The sequence below is a fragment of the Apiospora phragmitis genome (genome assembly GCF_038363925.1).
Source record: "Apiospora phragmitis strain CBS 135458 chromosome Unknown utg000007l:2111988.0-4706623.0:1.0-2598199.0, whole genome shotgun sequence".
Classification (NCBI taxonomy): domain Eukaryota; kingdom Fungi; phylum Ascomycota; class Sordariomycetes; order Amphisphaeriales; family Apiosporaceae; genus Apiospora; species Apiospora phragmitis.
In genome coordinates this window covers 2,157,485-2,175,941 of record NW_027117406.1, presented here as the reverse complement: position 1 = coordinate 2,175,941, position 18,457 = coordinate 2,157,485, and the positions used below count along the sequence as shown (strand labels likewise).

Below are 18,457 nucleotides of genomic sequence, written 5' to 3'. Positions count from 1 at the left end.
ATATGGCAGAAACCGAAGAAGATAATCATATAACAGTCCACCCAGTAATCCCATGAGATAGACAGACAGTTAGCTCATACTCATCACCAATCCTCGGATCAACAAGTCGACATAAACATCCCCAAAGCAACCGGCACGTTTCTGCATGTACACCAAATAGGTATTCTCTTCATCCGGCTCCGTCATGACATATGTGAGCGTCTGCCCGCGGGCACGCGAACCGGTCGACCACGTACGTGAAGCCCGGGGCTATGGTCGTCTGGCCCAGCGCTTGAGCGCCGCCCAGGCTGCCGCTACTGCTATTGGATGAAAACAAGGGTCCGGACTCATCATCACCACCAAAGACGTCCTCCCAGGTTGTACTCAGCGACGCGGGCTTCTCGAGTCTGGAGAACGCGACGCCGCCGCTGCCTGCGAAGTAGTAGCTCTCCGTGCCATTGCTGCCTGCCAGCTGGTCCAGCGTGGGAAACGAGAAGAAGACCTTGCAGCTCTTGCCAGCGTACGAGGTCGGAATATCAACATTGAACACGGTCGAGAAGTTCTGCGAGACCTGGCCAAGGTACGTGGGGCCGTAGGCCTTGGCGGGGTTGGATCGGTCGACCGGGATCATGAGTTGCGGCTTCTCATAGGGGGACCAGATAATGTTGGCGGGGCAGTCCTTGGCCGGCGGCGAGAGGGGAGATGGTTGAGCATCAGCCGCGGAGGAATTGGTGTCTGGGGACGCCTCCTTTGGGATATTGCCCTGTACGCGGGAAGAATCATCAGAGAGGCGAGGCGAGTCGGAGTCGTAGCAGGACGACTGGCAGCCGTCAGCCACGAGAGTGACGGGTTGGCATTGTGCACCATTGGGCTCGAGGTAGATGTTGGCACTATCGTCAGTCTTACAAGCGAAGAAGATGGACTGCCCAGAGAAGGTCACGTTGCCATCGCAGCTGATATCGAAGCCGTGGCTCAGCTGCTGACTAGGATCACACTGAAGCACCGACGTGGGGGCTTGGAGTTCATATTAGTTAGTGACAGTGAACCAGAAGATACCACACAAGGTATTGAGTCGTAACGCTGCGGCACGCGATGGTGGCATGACAGATAGGACAGAGGGGAACGTGATACTTACAAGTCCACCAACAGCCACGACTTTGCTTGTCCACGAAGGCATCTCCGAACCAAGTGAAAGTCGACGCCTCCAAATCGCCTCTAGCCCGGCAGAGGCCATCGCCGATCTGGCCGACAGGGTACATGGCAGGCGGGCTACCACCCGCATCAACGGAAAGGTGAAAGCTGCATCCAGCATTGGAACGGGCATCGATAGGGTTGCATTGGCCCGGCGAAAGAAACAAGAGCCCGCCAGTGACAAGAAAGATGATATGTGCCAGCATCTTGAAGTGAATGGCTGAGCAATGGGGTAGCTGCAAAGGAAAGAGATAGCGTTTGATTCAGAAAGAAGCAAATTCGAACAAGAGAACGGACAGGAAACCCTCAGTGTGTTATCACAGGCTCCAGCAAAGAATGGTGAAATTGATCTCCAATGCTCTGGGATCTAGAATGAATGAACAGATGAAGTGAACGACATTTGGAGAGGAGGCGAAAGATGGCTGCTGAGTTGAAGTGGCAGCAGGCGGGAGTCAATTGTCAGTTGCTTTCAAGGTATGTACTTGGCCATCAATCTGGAAGGAGCTGATCAAGGAGCGAGAAATACCCTGCATGAATGGAAGGAACCATGGGGCAGGTCGGGCGCTACACAGCAGCTGCAATCCACTACACATTCCATTTGATACTCATCTGTGCCATAAGGACGATGGCGAATTGCTATGATGCATTAACAAGATGCCCAAGTTGGCTGGCAGGCGGGCAGCAGGACTGCGGATTGGATGTAGTATCACTGCCACAGCGACATGGATGAGTGACTAGGTAGGTGTGACGACAAGCACAGTTAGTAAGGGCAGGAAACAAATGCAGTCCTAGCAAAGAACGAGACTTAGCAGTGGCATCTGAATCGCTTCATACTTGATATTCAGTGGTAGATTGCTTAGGTTAGCACGACCCAGTTCAGCATGTTGTTCAGAGCAGCAGAGCTGCCTATCGAGTGATTCTCGCATCAAAAGGGCAAATTCAATCAAGGAAAACGAAGTTGCTCATGTGGTTTATATTCATTTGTATTCATTGCCGAGGCGTCTTGCACAGAAAGCGCATGTCTATGACTGGCCTGGGCTTCAAAGCGCCACTGAGCTCACCAAGTCGACCGCGTATGGGTGCATTGATAGCAATGCGTGCCCTATCCGAGGAGGCATAACTGCGGCGGCAGCAACAGAGACTTGGTGCCTTTGATAGGCAAGTCTCTGTTACAGAGCGTTGCGCGCACACAGTTCCCATACTCGGCGCAGCGCATGGGCAGATAGATGGCACAGCATTTCTCATCGGCTCCCATTCATGGGTCGTTGAGGCAGCTACTGCCTAGATAGTCTGTCCAGAGGAAAAAAGCCAGTAGATAGGCTGGCTTCTTCAGTCGTCATCACTCAAATCATCAAGGGGTATCATCTCTTCTTCAAGCCGTACTCTTGCCAACTTTGGCACTGTTCACCGCCGCCTTCTTAGCCTCCTCGATGGCCTCGTTATCGCTGTCACTGTCATCGTCGAAGCCTTCAAAGGACTCAGCATCGTCATCCTTGTCTTCAACGGCAACCTCGTCCTCATCCTCATCGGGGCTGTCACCGTCATCATCCACTGCTGGTGTAGCAGGGACAACTTCAGGGTCATACTTCCTCTTCTTGGGCATCTCGCCTAGTCTTCCTTGACGTCCTTCCTTGATGTCGCCTTCCTCGGCCTCGATAAAAGGCGCTGGTGTGAACCATGGTAGACGACCACGTGTGCTGATGCCTGGTTAGTATTGTAGTGCTAAAGAATAGGAGGACGAGATCAAACTTACAAATCGTTCAAGACCATCTTGGCAACGCTGTCAACATCGGGCTCTCCGCCCTTAAGTAGTCGTCCAGATTTGCGTGCGAGAAGCTCCAGGAACCTCGTGTAGTCGTCGCCCCAGCCTTGGATTTGGTATGTCCTTTCAGCGTGATGCGGCTTGACGCGATCGAGGACAGCGCGGATGTACTGCTCCGGCTGCTCCACCTTCTCCAATCTCACCACACCACGAAGCAGCAGGTCTTCTGGGGTATCGGTAGAGCTGGGGGGCACAATACCGGGACAGTCAATCAGGTAAATCCGCTTCATCAGCGTGATGTACTGCCAGACTTTGGTTTCACCAGGGGTAGGAGAGACCTTGGCCACAGCCTTGGCCCTAAGAGTGTTGATCACGCTGCTCTTGCCCACGGATGGGTATCCGACCAGGCCCACAGAGATTTGCTTGCGGTCGCTGTGGAGAATGCTGAACTGGCGAAGTAGTTGGATCAACGATCCTTTACCAAAGGAATTCGTGATGGAACTTCGGAAGGCAAGTGTAGGGTATTCCTTGCTTAACGCTTTCACCCATTGAGCCTATGCTTGATGTTAGCATTTGTTTATAAGTCGTCAAATGAAAACCATGATCTTGGTTGTAGAGATGTGCGTGCCATGTCTAAGAACACTGCTACAAGCCATCCAAATGAACGGAGCAGGTTCAACTCAATGGCACTGGGCGATCTTCGCGGAGGAACTTCAAGACGAAGCTCAACCAACTTGCTGTCCGAAGACAATAAGCCTGAGTTCGATATTTACTCTCCCAATGACGTAACGGGTCCCTACCACTGAGCAAATAAAATTTGCGGTAGACATCCTGACTTCAACGCATTGGGGTCCGATCACGACGTGCAATAGAAAAGTAAAACAGTGGAACTTACACAAACTTTGGTAGGGACCAAGTCGACCTTGTTCAGAACGAAGATAAGATGTTTGTGAGGGGCCTCATCCTTGATGTATTTCTCTACACTGCGACACCGTGTTCCGAGAGGGTCACGGGCATCCAAGACATGGAGAAGAACATCAGAGGAGTCGATTACCTTGTACAGCTCGTTCTGTAGGGCACATTAGAGTTAGCATCTAAATCAGAAGAAAACATTGGAAGGTGGGGCATGATGGTTGCTTCAACTTACCCAGATACGCTTGCTCTGTCCCTTGTCGAACACGGGCTCGTTATTCATAGACACCTGACCAAGGTCTTCAGGGCGGGCATCCGCGCCGCCATCCTCAATCTCGTTGGAGTTCCCACTGAGCAGCCGAGCCTGTTCCAAGCGCTCTTGGTATGTGTCCATAGCCTTGTCGGCGCCTCCCGCCAGGTCCTCGATGCTGCTCGCGCCGAGCTTGACGCGCTTCCGCGACGCCTTGGGCCCGAAGACCTGGCGAAGGGCGACGTCTCGATGGTCATCTTGGCCTGGTGCTGCTTGAGCCCGTTGAGCTCGAAGCCGGCGCCGGCGCCATCCTTGATGAGGGTCATGGGCAGCTTGTTGGTCTTGAGGAGCACCTGGTAGGGGTCCTTGGCCGAGTTCTCGACGGCGTCGCGGAACGACGCGAGCGAGTCCTGCGAGATGACCCGCGTGTTGGTGAACCACTTGCGGTTCGGCTCGACGCGCGCGGTCGGGACGTCGCGGCTCTGGTGGACGGCGGCCTGCGTGATCTGGCCGCTGGCGTTGCGCTGCGCCAGGCCGTGCGTGCGCATGTTCAGCGTCTTGACCCGCTTGGCCGAGCGGTAGAAGTTCTCGCCCTTGACCTTGAGGTTGCCGAAGCCATCGCCCGTCTTGCCCTGGCGTTCCCGCCGGCTCTGTTCTTTCTTGCCGGTACCCATGATGATTGATGTTCAAGAGTAGCACGTCCTAAAGAAGGGAGGGAGAGAAGAAGAAAAGATTTGCAAGTCAAGGCGAGAAACAAGACCTCGAGACTCTGCAGCTTGTGTAGTGAAGGAGTATGGGAAGATTTTGCGGCTCAAGGTGATTGGGGAAAATGTGAATTGGCAAAGGTTCTGGAGCTGTCGGACCCCACCACTGCCAGAACTTTTTGACCGCCTGGAATTTTATTCTGCCGCCGACATCCAACCACTTCTGCAGCAGACAGAAAATCAATCAGCCACATCTGACCCCAAATGCCAGGGGAAGAGTGGGCCCCTGCTGCGGGCTTCGATTAGGCCAATCAATCGTCCCCAGCAAAACGCACGTAAGCCACATCCAGCTATCGATTTTCGGGTCTTCAACTTTTTGCTGCCAGCTAGGTTTACTGATCAGTGGGAGCCGAAGTCAAGACTCGAATCTCCATCTTTCGACTTGGACCCCGACGTTTAGTCGATAAAGAGGCGACTGCACGAACAGATCAATTCGTCTCGTACATTCTGTGACCATTGCGGTCACACTCCAACAAGTCGCAATGGCTCCCACAATGCAGAGGGCCCTCTGCCGGGCCGCCACCTCCACCGCCAGCAACAACACCACCTCCTCACTCATGCGTCCGTCCACGGCAACAATAACAGCAATGCGCACATTCAGCAGCACGCCCACGAGCCCAGTCCGCCAGCGGATACCCCCCGAGTCGCCCCTGTACATCAACGTGCCGACCCCGCCGCTCTCGCAAGCCGTCGAGGACCAGCGCCGCTCCCCGCTCTCGTACAAGGGTCACCTGCCCGTGCCGCGGCCGATCTTCAAGCAGCGCAAGGGCGAGCTGTCCAAGACCTCGCCGACATGGCTGAAGAAGTCGGCGCCCCAGCCGACCTCGGCCAAGGCCCTCGCCTCGACCTCGTCCGAGGCCGAGGCCTGGCGGCGGCGCATGGCCGCGGGCCGCCGCCGCAACATGGAGGAGAGTATCAAGGCGTTGTGGACGCGCACACAGCGCACGACGGCCGCTCGCAACGAGCGGTCCCGCCGCAACGACATGGCGAACCGTACCGCCATGAACGCGCCGCCGCACGAGTCGGACCGCCTGACCGCCGCCACGGTGCGGGCCTCGGTGCTGGCGACGCACGTGCCGCAGGACCCCCAACGCTTCGAGCAGGCCCGCGAGTCCGCCGAGCGGACGAGGGCCATCGCCGAGGTCAAGTCGCAGGCGCGCCGCGACGCGCTGCAGCAGCTGTACATGAACGCCCGCAGCTTCATCGTGAGCGAGGCCGACCTCGCCAAGGCCGTCGAGGAGGAGTTCCACCCGGACTTCTTCGCCAACAAGACCTCGAAGGGCATGCCCTGCGACAGCATCTGGGACATCGAGAGTGCCCCCAAGACCGTCACCCAGATGATGGGCGAGGTCATGGGCACCAGCAACCGCGTCGTCCAGAGCGACAACATGAGCCGCACCACCAAGCGCCACCACAAGATCGCCGAGGAGCTCACGGGCGGCGCCATGGACGAGCCGACCACCAACTAAACCACGCCTGACAATGGACAAGAAGAATAGCATCTTAAATACAAAAACAACCTGTGCAGTTCGGGTGCGACGGGCAGCGAGTCGTGATTACCCTGGAACCCTTCATTGTGCTATGCTATACGACACGGCTATGTAGAGTATGGGACAGGATGTTTGATGACTTGCTAGCGGGTGTATGAGTGAGGCAAGAGGATATGTATATTGACACGTAAGGGGACTCAATAGAGGGGGTGGGCGGAGCGAATCATGTACTGTATCATCATCGCAATAGTATATGGGCATGGCTGGTTTGTCGTACTAATCGTGCATTATCCCTGTACATACCTAAACACAAAAAGTAAGAATGATTTCGTCCGACATTTCTATGTAAGATACGTTATGTTATGCATTGATAGGTCTATCTTGACTAACAGATCGACCGAGCCTATGAACAAATCAACCCCGTTGAACGCCAGTCCCATGATGAAGAAATACAATCTCAAACCCACATGACAGGCAGTGTGCATCTGCTGCCTTCTTCGTATGCCTGCATCAACATATGGAAACCTCTCCTGCGCTAATCTTCCTCAGTCTTTGTCACCCGAACATGCTAAAGGCGAAAATGCCTCGAAATACAGATCTATCCTACAATACCATCTCACTCTAAGCCAATTTCATCACCTGTGTTGCGATCATCGCTTCTCAACAAGCAAAAAGTGCATGGCGGCATAGGCCAGGACGACGAAGACCCCGGCAAAGATGCCTAGGTTAATTACATCCCACCAGAGGGCGCCGTTGTTGAATCCGAAGCTGCTCAGGATGACGGCGCCGGGGACCCGGATGTCCAGACCGTACTTCTGATCGACGAGGTTAAGCTTGACCACCTCATTGACGATCAAGCCTTCGAAGCCGTAGTGGAAGATTGACAGCGACTGGAGCCAGATAGCCGAGGCAGGGATAGCGTCATGGTTGAGCAGCAGGCCGGCGAATAGCAAAGAGAAAGAGCATAACCAGCGATCCCACCAAGTTAGCAACACTGGCATCCTTGCAAACAATACCGATAAAGAGACAGATTGCCGCCGCAGCCATGTTGAAGAGGACAAGAATCAGGATGAAGGTGAAAAAGTGCTCTACATCTGGGACCAAGCCGGTCATGGGGTAGATGATGATACCCATCAGAATGGGAGGGATGATACGCAGAGGAACAATGTCGAAGAGCACCTTGGCGGCGAAATACGTAATGGGCGAGTAGTATCCATTGGCTCTTTCGCGGACGATCAGGAGGCGTTCCGATGCAAACACATTCAGGGTGGTCAATGTGCTGAAACCGAAGAGGGCGAGGAGGAAGAAGAACAAACCCAGACGGTTCTGGAAACCAGGGATGTCATCAGTAAGGCCATAGAACAGGAAACCTGAGAGGACGGCAAGTAGAATGGCAACTGCGTAATGCATCAGCATCAGGAGTGGGTTCCGGTACAAGTTCTTCCATGTACGTCCTGACAGAATGAAAAACTGTCTCAGGTAGCTGGGACGAGCATAGCCTTTGCCGATAGCACTAGTGAAGATATTAGGGCCCTCAGGCGAATATCCATTCTGGCCATTGGCAGCCTGGGCGTTTTCGATTGCTTGGTGGATTTCATCGTGCGTGTCGGCCGCGATGTCGGATTCGAGATACGCTTGAAACAGGATATCCAAATCGGTGTCAGCTGAGGCAGACGGTGGCAGGTCGTGAGCCTCTTCGACGTGAATTTGAGGCGGGGGTTGTGCCCGGAGCTTATAGGCACCAATTTCCTCCCCTACATCCGATGATGCTGCAGTATCAGCCGTGTTCTTCCTGCGGGTATAGAGGTCGCGGTCTTGTTTCTGTTTGACGGAATCTCTCCGCTTGGCCCTGAGCCGGCTTGAGGACGGATCCGTAGAGATGCTTTCGCCTGCAGTGCTGTTGCCGGAAATACTCGCAATTGACTTCACAGCGGTAGTGCTGCTAGGCCCCACGCTGGCGTTGTCTGCATTGAGCGTACCATCATCGTAGGGTTCGTATGTACCGGCATGCATGGTAAGATCTACAAGATAGTCGGCGATGTTGAAACCGGGAGGGCAGGAGTATCCAATGCTGTCGAAGTATTCCTGGCAATGGGCAAACGATCCGGAGTACACGGCTTTCCCCTTAGCCAGGAGCATCAACCGGTCGAACAGTGCCACAATGTTGGAACGAGGTTGATGAATAGTGAATATGACCGTTCGCTTGTACGTCTTCGCCAGAGTGACGAGGCATTCGACGACATTGTAAGCATTGTAAGCATCCAAGCCACTGGTCGGCTCATCGAGGAAAAGGATCGATGGGCTGGTGACGAGCTCACACGCGATACCGACTCGTCGCTTCTCACCACCTGAGATACCGCGACCCTTACCTTCCTCAGATCCGATCAGTGAGTCGCGAATGTGATAGATGCCGAGTTGCTTCTCCACTTCCCATACCCTTTGCTCTTTGGCAGCTCGGCCCATTCCTGCCGGTAGTCGAAGCAGAGCCGAGATCAAGATAGTTTCGTGCACCGTGAGCGTGGGGAGCATAGTGTCCTCTTGATCAACAAAGCCAATGACGTTTTTGTAGTCGGTGTCTGTAACCTTCTCCCCGTTGACGTAAAAGTCGCCGCTGACCTCGCCGCGCTTGTTCTTGCGAGCTAGTATGTCGAGGAAGGTGGTCTTCCCGGCCCCTGACGCGCCCATGATGGCCATGATCTCTCCAGGATGTGCCACACCCTGAACGTTGTCAAGAATACGCTTGCCATTCAGGTCGTACGCTACGTTTTCGAAGTACAGCGATGCTGGCTTATGGTCTGCCATGAGCTTCATGGCTTCATCGTCGGAGTCGTCCAGAGAGATCTGGCTATACTTGAAGGACCGGCGAGATAGATACCACACCCCGAAAATGACAGCCACTAAGAAGAGTGAGCATCCTGCGATGACGCCGGCAATGAGAGGCGTGTTGATCTTCTTGACGGGACGTTGGTAACCAGGAACCTCGGTTTGATGTAAACATTCACCGGACTGGCAGTTGAGCTCAATACTGGGGTCGCCAAACACGTCTTGGGTAAGCTGGTCCAGTGCCGGCTCCTTGAATTTGCATTTGTTTTCGCCATTCTTCTTCTGGTCGCAGGAGAAGCTGGCTGGTCCATGGATCTCTTCCTTTAACATGTCTGTCAGGTCGATGGAACCCTGCTGACCGCAAAGCATGCGTCCGGGAACGCAAGCACACTGTGCCTTATCACATTTATAGTATGTGCTATTTGTTCCTTCGTCGAGATCGGCGTGGGCCTCGCATTCGGTGAGATGGCAGTAGAAAGATTCGATACGGTCGATCCAGACTATTGAAACAAAAATCAGCAAAAGTATGGCAAAGTTGACGCATGGACGTGATCTTTCACGTACATTGAAAATCGCAAAAGCCGTCTTCCTTCTGACAGGAGAAAGTGGCTTGAGGAATTTTGCCGTCGAGCATGCTAAGAATCTTAGCATTGGTAATGTCGCACATCTGGTAGTTCTGCTTCACGACGTCGCCAGTTTGGTAGCAGACTCCTCCGTCATCGGTTTCCATGAGCGCGTTGCAGGCCTTGTTCTCGGTGCAGATGTTGCAGTTGATGCCGGTCCAGCCCTCGTCGCATTCACAGGTGTCGCCCTGTCGCATCGGTCGGTCTTTGCCTCGGGCCAGCGAGCCGCAAGCTGTAGGTTTCAAGCGTTAGCACTATGTCGTTGCATGCAAAAAGGCAAAAGTATCTTCTCGGTGGTACATACTGGGCTCAATGCAATCGTCGCCTCCAAAGCCCGGAGGGCAATCGCACTTTCCGTTATATTCCTTGCATGGGGCATATTGGCCGCAGGTGTAGGCGGGTAGGAGGCAGTTGAAGCTATAGATTACGAGTCAGCGATCAGCTTGCGCCACTCTGGCTAAGAAGGCGACAGGGGGGAAAGCTTGTGTGAAGAAGCTGCATCAGAGGGAGAGCACTCACCAAGGGGGGCAATCGTCGGATCGAGCGCCCATCAGCGCAAGCTGAGCCCGCATCATATCGACCTGCGTGTAGTTTGTCTGGGCCATGACGAGACCTGGTGCGATAGCGGACGAGAACAGGAAGCCCAGCGCCAGCGCCGTCTTCAGTATGCCCGGCGGCGACATGGTGGCCATCACCGCGACACTTCTTCGATTATACTTGAGAGCTCCAGGATGATAGGGTGGCAGATGCGAGATGCCAAATCGGATGTTGAGAGGGTAAAGGTGTTGTTGTTCAGGAACGAGTGTTGCGGTATTATGGATACCGCTGATTGCGACTAGTGTTGCTGCTACTGTTGCTGTTGCTGTTGCTGCTGCACGACACAATGCAGCTGGCAAGGTGCCTGCAATTCTGATCAGCTGCAGGTTTCAGACTCAATCGACGGGTACAGAAGTGTCATGCATAGGGAAAAGATGTAGTTGAAGGAAGGTTTGGGAGATCTCTTTGGTCTCAAAAGACAAGGGACAGAAATCAGAATAACCTTCCCCACGGGATGCCAGCCGAGATCCAAACAACACTTGAGGCGACTAAACTGGCCGATGACACTGCCTTTGGCTTTCTTTGGTTGCCTCTTGCCCGTCTCGGTTGGCGGGCCACGCTAGGCCGAAGCAGCTTGCGCGGGTACCTTAGCAGCGCAATGGGCAACTGCGACGATAACGTGATAGGCGCTCGCCCACCAAAGATAACCTTAGAGAGCTGACGCCTCCCGTCTGCGAGCAACTTCCACTGTCGAGTCCAGATTTGGGTGAACTTACTCTCAATAGCTTACTTGCTGCGCCTGTTTATCAAACACGTTATGGAATACTACTGACAATCTAACGGGAATGTATTAACGACAGGTCAACAGAATGGTTGCTAGATGTGGGCAGAAGACCAGACATAAATGGGTTGATTGATACTGTAGCCTGGTGGAGGGTCAGGTGGCTGAATTCGATTGCGATGGATGGGTCCAGTGCATGTCCTGTCTGCCAGCGCAGGTGTGGCTGTTGTAACCTCGCACTTGCAGGCAGACACAGTGGGGACGGATTTCAACATGATGCGGGATAAACTGGGGGTGGAGTAAGCTACATGGAAGACGCACAGAACTCGCTTTCGGCTGGCTGTGCCCGCTTCTGGTCCTCCAGGTCTTCACGTGGCGTGTGACGCACGCCAGCGTCTGTCCAATTGGTTTCACGTTGCTGCGGTGAATTTCCCAGGCTGGATGAAGCTATCCCTCTGTTACATAGATCAGTCAAGAAGACTACGCGTACGCGATTCAATCCTAATATCGGAGGGGATCATTCACTCGTGGAAGTTGCTATTGATCTCGAGGTATAGTTGTTGATAATAATCTGAAGGTATGTATGTACAAAAAGAATCATGAGGACTGTATGGTGTCCCGTAACTAATAAATATCATTAGTTGTGTGACCGCTCCCCCAATGCTGATCAGCAGCAGATGAACGCCCGATTGGTACCTGGGTGCATCATCATCATCCATTGAAGGATGGACTGCACCAGACACCTATGCAAGTCTTGTTTCTCTCTATTCCCGCCCATAACTCCTTTTAGTGGATGTGTCCGTCCAGGGCCCATTGGCAAGCCCAGGGCCATCCCAGAATACAGGTCATCCCCGTGGCGTAGCTATTTCCAGCAAGTCAGCAAACTGTGTCGCAGGCATATACAGCCAAGAAGAGTGTGGGAAGAGAGGCTTGGAACTTACATGCCAAAGGTTTGCGCGCGCTTCGCAACCATTTTTCCCCAGTCAGCCTTTTGCGACTTGACGCCCATTGACGGCCGGAAGATTCCCTGCAGCTCTTGCGCCAGACTGCTGTGTGCTTGGCGCAGAGGTCGCTCTGTAGAGAAGAGTCGCTTCGAGGGGACTTGTCGAGCTACGCGAGGGAATGCGGCAGACATTTTGTTGTATGGGTTGGGTGTGTGTGTGTGTGTGTGTGTGTGTGTGTATGTCTATTGGGTATAAGACAGAGTGGAATGATGCTTCTCTGTATCGTACAGAAGAGTGGTGATAAGACGAAATCTGAGATGAGAGTGTATGAAGTATATGCTTTTATGTCTGAGAACTGTGGTCTGTATTCATCACGATATCTACCTGCGTCTCCGGCCTTCTTATATACGACTTCTGCCATACCGGTTTCGTTGGAAGCCGGCTCACATGGGCAATAGCAATTTTGCAGTCTGGGCCCGAACCTGGCTGCAATGCCTGCATGCCCACCGCCGATGACCCAATCCGGGGAAGGAAAAATGAGGCCATGCGATGAAACCTCATGCGATGGCAATCCCAAAAGAGTGGGAGTCCCCGGAAGGAATTCGTAGTCACCAGATCGTGTTGGAGCATGGCTGGCTCAGCCTTGCTGGTCCTGCGCTGGGCTCAGGACGTTGGCAGGTCCCGACGCTGCGGCACTTCACCGGAGATCGAAGGCAACCGTTGACGGGATGGAATGGTGGTGAGGTTCTGACAGTTGGTTTGGTTTGCTTTTGGCAGCAAATGTGGGCCCGCAGTGCTCTTTTCAGCGCCGGTGGGCTGATTGTAAGGTGATTCGGTAGGGCCCGACTGGGGCGCCCGACCTGTCCCGGCCATCAGCACCCCCGGGTCAATGCGGAAAGGGGGGGAATAGTTCTTCGACGATCCAATCCATCGGGAACTCTTCTCGGGGTAGATGTCGTCGCGCGGTCCAACTATGATCCAATCTGCCAATCAGCCACCGTGACTCCCGTCGTCACATTACGAGGGAAAATCACGACGTGGTAATACTGGGGAGGTAATGCTTATGCACTTATGCTTTCGAGATCACAAAGGCTTGACTTGTCGTGTTCTCCATGTCGAGGACGTCAAGCTAGCCAGCCCAGCTCTGTATCATGTGTGCCCGCGACTCGAACAGAGCGATTCCAAGCTATTCCTGCTCCATTGCACGAAACGGCAACTCTCGTGTCAAGCTATACCGGTCAAGATGTCGCAACAAATGACTATTTGTAGTTCGTGACTCAACGATGGGACGGATCTTGCAGCGAGTCTAGACTGATCTGGTACTGGAATAAGGTTCGATGACGGCCACTTTTCGTCACTATGTTGGAGCAACTACTCCAAAGAGTATCGTCACCACGCTGTACAAATAGGTAAGGGTCCCTTTAGTGATTGAGCTGACCACGGTTTCCTTGATCCAGAAGTGCGAACAATCGTGGGAACCAAGATTAATACCGTCAAAATGCTCCGAACGATTGCATCTCCCACCCGCACCGTGATGTCGCGAGTCGCGCGCCGGGCACCTCTAGCACCGCCGACGACGACGTGTGTCAGGCCCTACAGCGGCCGAATTCTGTCGAACGGCTTGTACTCGCCTCGACCGAAGCCGGCGCGAACCGGTGAGCAGCGTGAAGTCGGAAAACACTGGCCGGAAGAGCCCGACGACTTGCTTGACCACCAAGGCCCCTGGAACAAGATCAGCGAGGCCGTCAAGAATGACCACCGACAGCTCGAGGCTTATTACGTCCGCATGACCAAGTCAGACGATCCCGCGTACCAAGAGGAATACCAGAATGCCTTTGTCTGGAAATTGAGCCGCCATTCGATTGCGGAAGAGATTGTGCTCTATCCAAACCTGGAGCGCTGCCTCGACAAGGGAAACTACATGGCATCGCAAGATCGTCATGAGCACTACAAGGTAAGGAACTTGAAAGGAAAAGAGTCGACTTCGAAGACATTTCATCGACGGACTGGTGCTGGACAAAGACGGTACGGAGATGATGCTAACACAGGCGACGGCGACAGGTCAAGCGCGAGCTCAAGAGGTTCCAGAAATTGCGACCCAGCAGCCCGGAGTTCATGCCGACGCTCGAACGCCTCTGGGTAGTGCTGAAGACCCATATGGAGGAGGAGGAAGCCCACGACCTCGTGAAGCTCGAGGAAGCCATCACCGACAGCAGGTCGCGCGCGATCGCCGACAACTTCGAGTTCTGGAAGGACGTCAGCCCCACCCGAAGCCACCCGTGGGTGCCTAACACTCCGCCGTGGGAGACGGTCGTCGGCACCATCGTCGCGCCTTGGGACAAGATGATGGATAAGTGGCGAAAGTGGCCAACCGCCGAGGAGTTTGGTCGAGCTCCAGGCGCCGGGTCACCACCCTTCTGAGAGAGACCATACTGGTCGACAAGTAACAATCATCGAGTAGCAACTATTAGGGAATCATTTCTCAAATCTATGTGTCATTGCTTCCTAACCTCGTATGCAAAGCGACGCATACGGCCCGCCCTTCATATCCACTAACTGAGGGAACGTTCTATTGCAAATTTACTGTCTTAAAGCCAACCAGTACCTGTTGAGTTATCATGCTTCAGTGCCTTACTCGTATATCACACGAGCCTTTTCTAGGACCGTGGTTACGTCGTAGTCCTCCCCCTCCGAATCGCCGAACTTGAGCAAAGCTGGTCTGACTACCAACTGAACAATTTCATCGCTGTCCCCGTTAATGGGGTGTAGATTACGCATCGATGCTGGCTTGACGTTGAACCCGTAGTACTTATCGGTATATAGTCTGTTGCCCAGGCGTACCGTGTAATGAGCCTTGGCTATTGCCATTAAGTAGGCTAGCTCGACAGCTTTGTTGATGATATCTTGGAACTCACTTTCACATTCCTCCATACCATCGGTATAGCTGCTGAGTAGTTCGACCAACTCTCCAACAAAGATATCCTTGTTCTCCCCTAGCTGTGGCTTTGGCTCCAAGGAAGTGCCCGTTTTTGCCGCGGGCTTGCAGGTTAATCTCTGCCAAGTGGACGCGCATAGAGTGGTAGCCCTGCAGCTTAGCAGCAGAGACTTTGTCGTCTATTCGTAATATCAGCATCCTTAATGTTGTCGTCTATTCACATATCAGCATGCTTGGTGTTAAGATAGATCTGTCATGATAAACTTACAATATATCGTTTTGTGGAGGCTCAGCAGAGAATCTCCTGCTGCTTCACACCAGATTTCCAACGGGCAAGAAATAATAACGCCAATGACTTGATGCCATATAACAGCCTCGATAAAGTATCATTTATGACGTACTTTCTTATCTCCCAGGTATCCGCCGGCCCATCTGGGGATGATCTTCTCGAACAATACCCTTTTGTGATCTATGACTTGCGTCCTGAACGGGCCACCCGAGAAACATATTCTTGCTACTTTCATAATGAGGCCGCAGAGTGTCGTGAACTCTGCTTTGACGTGATTATCATCGATATCTTCAGTCATGCCAGATTTGACTGATAGCCGCTGCTGCTTCAATGCCTCCAACTCAGTCTCTGCCTCCTGCCACTTCTCCTGCAAGTCGTGGTTATTAACTTTCAGCTTCTGAGCTTCGTCATCCCGCTCTTTGAGGTGCATCTCCAGCGTTTCAATTCGCTTCGTAGCATCTTGATATTCTTGTGAGGAAGACACAGAGCCATTGTTCTGTGCTCGCAACTGGTCCCCAGAGTTGCGTTGACCAGAGGCAGCATTCGTAGAGTTGCTACCGAGCTTCGACTCAAGATCATGGGCCTCGGCTTCTTTTTCCGCTTAGAATTTGCCCAAATAATCAAGGGCGTCTTGGAAACTTCCTGTCGCTGACCGAGACGGATTGGGCAAAGCCATGCTGCCATCATTATTGGCCACCGTCTCTAGCTCTTGCTTGGTCACAGATTTGGCGTCAGCGTCAGGCATAGTGATATCTGCAGGCATGTCCGATGGCATGGGGGTTGAGGCATCCTCAGGTGTAGGAACGACATAATCAACACCATCGACTTCCATCTTAACAGCCTTGGAGACGGGCATCTGCAATTGCTCGTCCGGAATGGCTGATGCAGGTCTCTTTCGGATAGTTATATTAACTCCTACCTTCGTAGGGTTAACGGCGGGCGAGCTGCTTCCAGGTGCAGGACTTAATAAGCTTGAATAGCTATTCTTGCCACTGGCCGCTTCATAAAAAATGTTAGTATAGTGTCTTAGGAAAAGAGAAGAGAATAATAAGTGTAGAAATTTCCAAGTTTCTAAGGATTTAAGGCAGGACATCTAGAGAAAGGCAAGAGAAGAGGATTATAAACTAGAGAATAGCGAGATAACTCTTCGTTAAAGTTAAAGAACTCACTAATATTTATATCTTTATTAAAATTTATATTAAGCGTTAAGAATAAATAAGTAAATATTAGATAAAGAGTTACTTATAAGATAAAAAACTTATAATATACTTTATAAGCGAGCTATATACTTTTAATTAATTTTTTTTATAATTATAACGAACGCTATCCGGGTTTTAAAAGAAACTTAGTAAGACGTACTAGGGTTTATATTAATAATACGAGAGAGTATTTAAACGTGTAATAAAAGTCCGCTTTTATCGATATAATAAGTAATAGCTTATAAAAATAAAGGTAATTAAGGTGCGTAGATTTAAAAGTATTTATAATAGAGTCGTTAAGGTTATTTACTTTATTAATAAGTTAGATTAATATTTAAATTAATTATTAAAATAAAAAATATTTATATAAAATATATAAAAAGTGTCCGCCGTTATATATTTAATCTCCTTCTTTATTAATTCGTTAAATTACTTAGCTTACCCTTATATTTTAATAATCCTAGTAATCCTCGTTATTAATTAAATTATAAGCTTACCTAGCTATCCCTAGTAATTTTAATAATCTATTACGTAACGTCGTTTTTATTACTTTTTTAAGTTATACCTAGCCTATTACTGTTCGGTACCTTATTATCGTAGTTATCGCGCGCTTTTATAGTATAGGCGAATTTATATTAATATAGTTAGTAGCACGGTCGGTAGCTATAACGTCGTAACCTAAGCGGGGGTATTATAAATCCGGGCCGGTATTTATAAGTTTTAGCCGTATAATCGGGTTAAGTCGTAACACTATCCTCCCTTTGAAATTATTTTATCCCCGAAGCGTTAAATTCTTTAAATACTTTTTACCTACCCGCCGTATTAAAGCTTAATAAGTTCTCTCCTTTTTCGTTATATTTTTATTATAATATTTATTTATTATATTAAATCGAGTTAAAAAACTTATTTCTCGTATAAAATTTAAAAAAATTAAATAACGTTATAATTTAATTACCCTCTTTAACGAATTTAATTTCGAAGCTATGCCGTACTCTTTTTATTCGAAAAAAAAGTAGAAGTATATTATATTAAACAGTATTTCTCGTTATAAGGAATATATCCGCCGCGGTCGTTCCTACGACGGCTCTAATTTATCTATCTCCGCGATGTCCCGGGTTATCGATAAGTCCCGCCGCCTACGCTCCGAGGAACAAACGGCTAGCGACTCCTTACGCGAAGCGAGCGCGGCCCTAGAGAAGGCTCACCGGGAGGCCTAAAAGGCCTTCTAACGCTTAGAGCGGATTCGGCAGTAACGGAACTCCTTAGTAACGCGTAATATAGAGATAGCTAGGCGTGGCCTTCGTTCTCTAAACGAACTAGAGGCGGCCGAGCACGTCGAGTCTAAAGCGGTTATCGGGGCGTAGTTTTTTAAAACGTTCGAAGTAATAGATTAAAACGTAATAGATTTTAGTTTTATTTTTTTTAAACTTTTTTAATTTTTTCGTAATATTTATTAAATATTTTTTAAATTTTTAAATATTATTTTTTAATAAATAATTTTTATATTAAACGAAATATTAAAAGCTTTATTTTTTTATTAATAATTTTATTAATTTTATATTTATATTAATTTTTTCAATTTTTAATTATATATTAATTAAAAACTTTTTAATTATTAATTTAAATAATAAAATATAAAATATAAAATATATTTATATTATTTTTAATAATAATAATTAATAATTAATTTTTAAAATAATTTTTAAAAATTTAAATAATTCGATCTTTTTAAAATCTAATTTATTACTTAATCGCTTTATTTTAATATTTCGTTATAAAAAATAAACCTTTTTTTTTAAAATTAATCCTTTTAATTTTATTTAATCGGCGTATCTTTTTATTTATTATTAAAAAAAATAAGGTTTTATTATAATATAATTTAAAGTTTTTTTAATTTTTTAATTTATATAATTACGATTAATACTAGCTCTTTTTTTAGAAGTTTTTTAATAATTTTTAAATTATACCCGTAATTTAT

At 50.0% G+C, this 18,457-nt stretch overlaps 7 protein-coding genes across 7 annotated transcripts; 2 read left to right on the top strand and 5 right to left on the bottom strand.

Annotated features, from left to right (window-relative positions):
* Window positions 1-169: 169 nt before the first annotated feature.
* Window positions 170-1,376, bottom strand: PG994_008276 (ubiquitin 3 binding protein But2 C-terminal domain-containing protein; the record flags this gene model as incomplete). The annotated part of the gene is made up of 2 exons (XM_066859685.1): window positions 170-993; window positions 1,115-1,376. The coding sequence occupies 2 exons, from the start codon at window positions 1,374-1,376 to the stop codon at window positions 170-172; spliced, it is 1,086 nt and encodes a 361-aa protein (XP_066715172.1).
* A 1,166-nt stretch (window positions 1,377-2,542) lies between these two features.
* On the bottom strand, window positions 2,543-4,768 carry PG994_008275 (uncharacterized protein; the record flags this gene model as incomplete). The annotated part of the gene is made up of 5 exons (XM_066859684.1): window positions 2,543-2,867; window positions 2,924-3,486; window positions 3,828-4,001; window positions 4,080-4,272; window positions 4,293-4,768. The coding sequence occupies 5 exons, from the start codon at window positions 4,766-4,768 to the stop codon at window positions 2,543-2,545; spliced, it is 1,731 nt and encodes a 576-aa protein (XP_066715171.1).
* Window positions 4,769-5,340: 572 nt separating this feature from the next.
* PG994_008274 (uncharacterized protein) lies at window positions 5,341-6,327 on the top strand (the record flags this gene model as incomplete). Its single annotated transcript, XM_066859683.1, has 1 exon — window positions 5,341-6,327. The coding sequence occupies one exon, from the start codon at window positions 5,341-5,343 to the stop codon at window positions 6,325-6,327; it is 987 nt and encodes a 328-aa protein (XP_066715170.1).
* Window positions 6,328-6,998: 671 nt separating this feature from the next.
* On the bottom strand, window positions 6,999-10,477 carry PG994_008273 (ABC transporter; the record flags this gene model as incomplete). The annotated part of the gene is made up of 5 exons (XM_066859682.1): window positions 6,999-7,342; window positions 7,365-9,671; window positions 9,736-10,026; window positions 10,099-10,211; window positions 10,314-10,477. The coding sequence occupies 5 exons, from the start codon at window positions 10,475-10,477 to the stop codon at window positions 6,999-7,001; spliced, it is 3,219 nt and encodes a 1,072-aa protein (XP_066715169.1).
* A 1,421-nt stretch (window positions 10,478-11,898) lies between these two features.
* Window positions 11,899-12,247, bottom strand: PG994_008272 (uncharacterized protein; the record flags this gene model as incomplete). Its single annotated transcript, XM_066859681.1, has 2 exons — window positions 11,899-11,974; window positions 12,054-12,247. The coding sequence occupies 2 exons, from the start codon at window positions 12,245-12,247 to the stop codon at window positions 11,899-11,901; spliced, it is 270 nt and encodes an 89-aa protein (XP_066715168.1).
* A 1,307-nt stretch (window positions 12,248-13,554) lies between these two features.
* PG994_008271 (uncharacterized protein) lies at window positions 13,555-14,477 on the top strand (the record flags this gene model as incomplete). The annotated part of the gene is made up of 2 exons (XM_066859680.1): window positions 13,555-14,010; window positions 14,118-14,477. The coding sequence occupies 2 exons, from the start codon at window positions 13,555-13,557 to the stop codon at window positions 14,475-14,477; spliced, it is 816 nt and encodes a 271-aa protein (XP_066715167.1).
* A 210-nt stretch (window positions 14,478-14,687) lies between these two features.
* Window positions 14,688-16,136, bottom strand: PG994_008270 (uncharacterized protein; the record flags this gene model as incomplete). The annotated part of the gene is made up of 4 exons (XM_066859679.1): window positions 14,688-14,914; window positions 14,972-15,170; window positions 15,393-15,871; window positions 15,920-16,136. The coding sequence occupies 4 exons, from the start codon at window positions 16,134-16,136 to the stop codon at window positions 14,688-14,690; spliced, it is 1,122 nt and encodes a 373-aa protein (XP_066715166.1).
* Window positions 16,137-18,457: the final 2,321 nt, after the last annotated feature.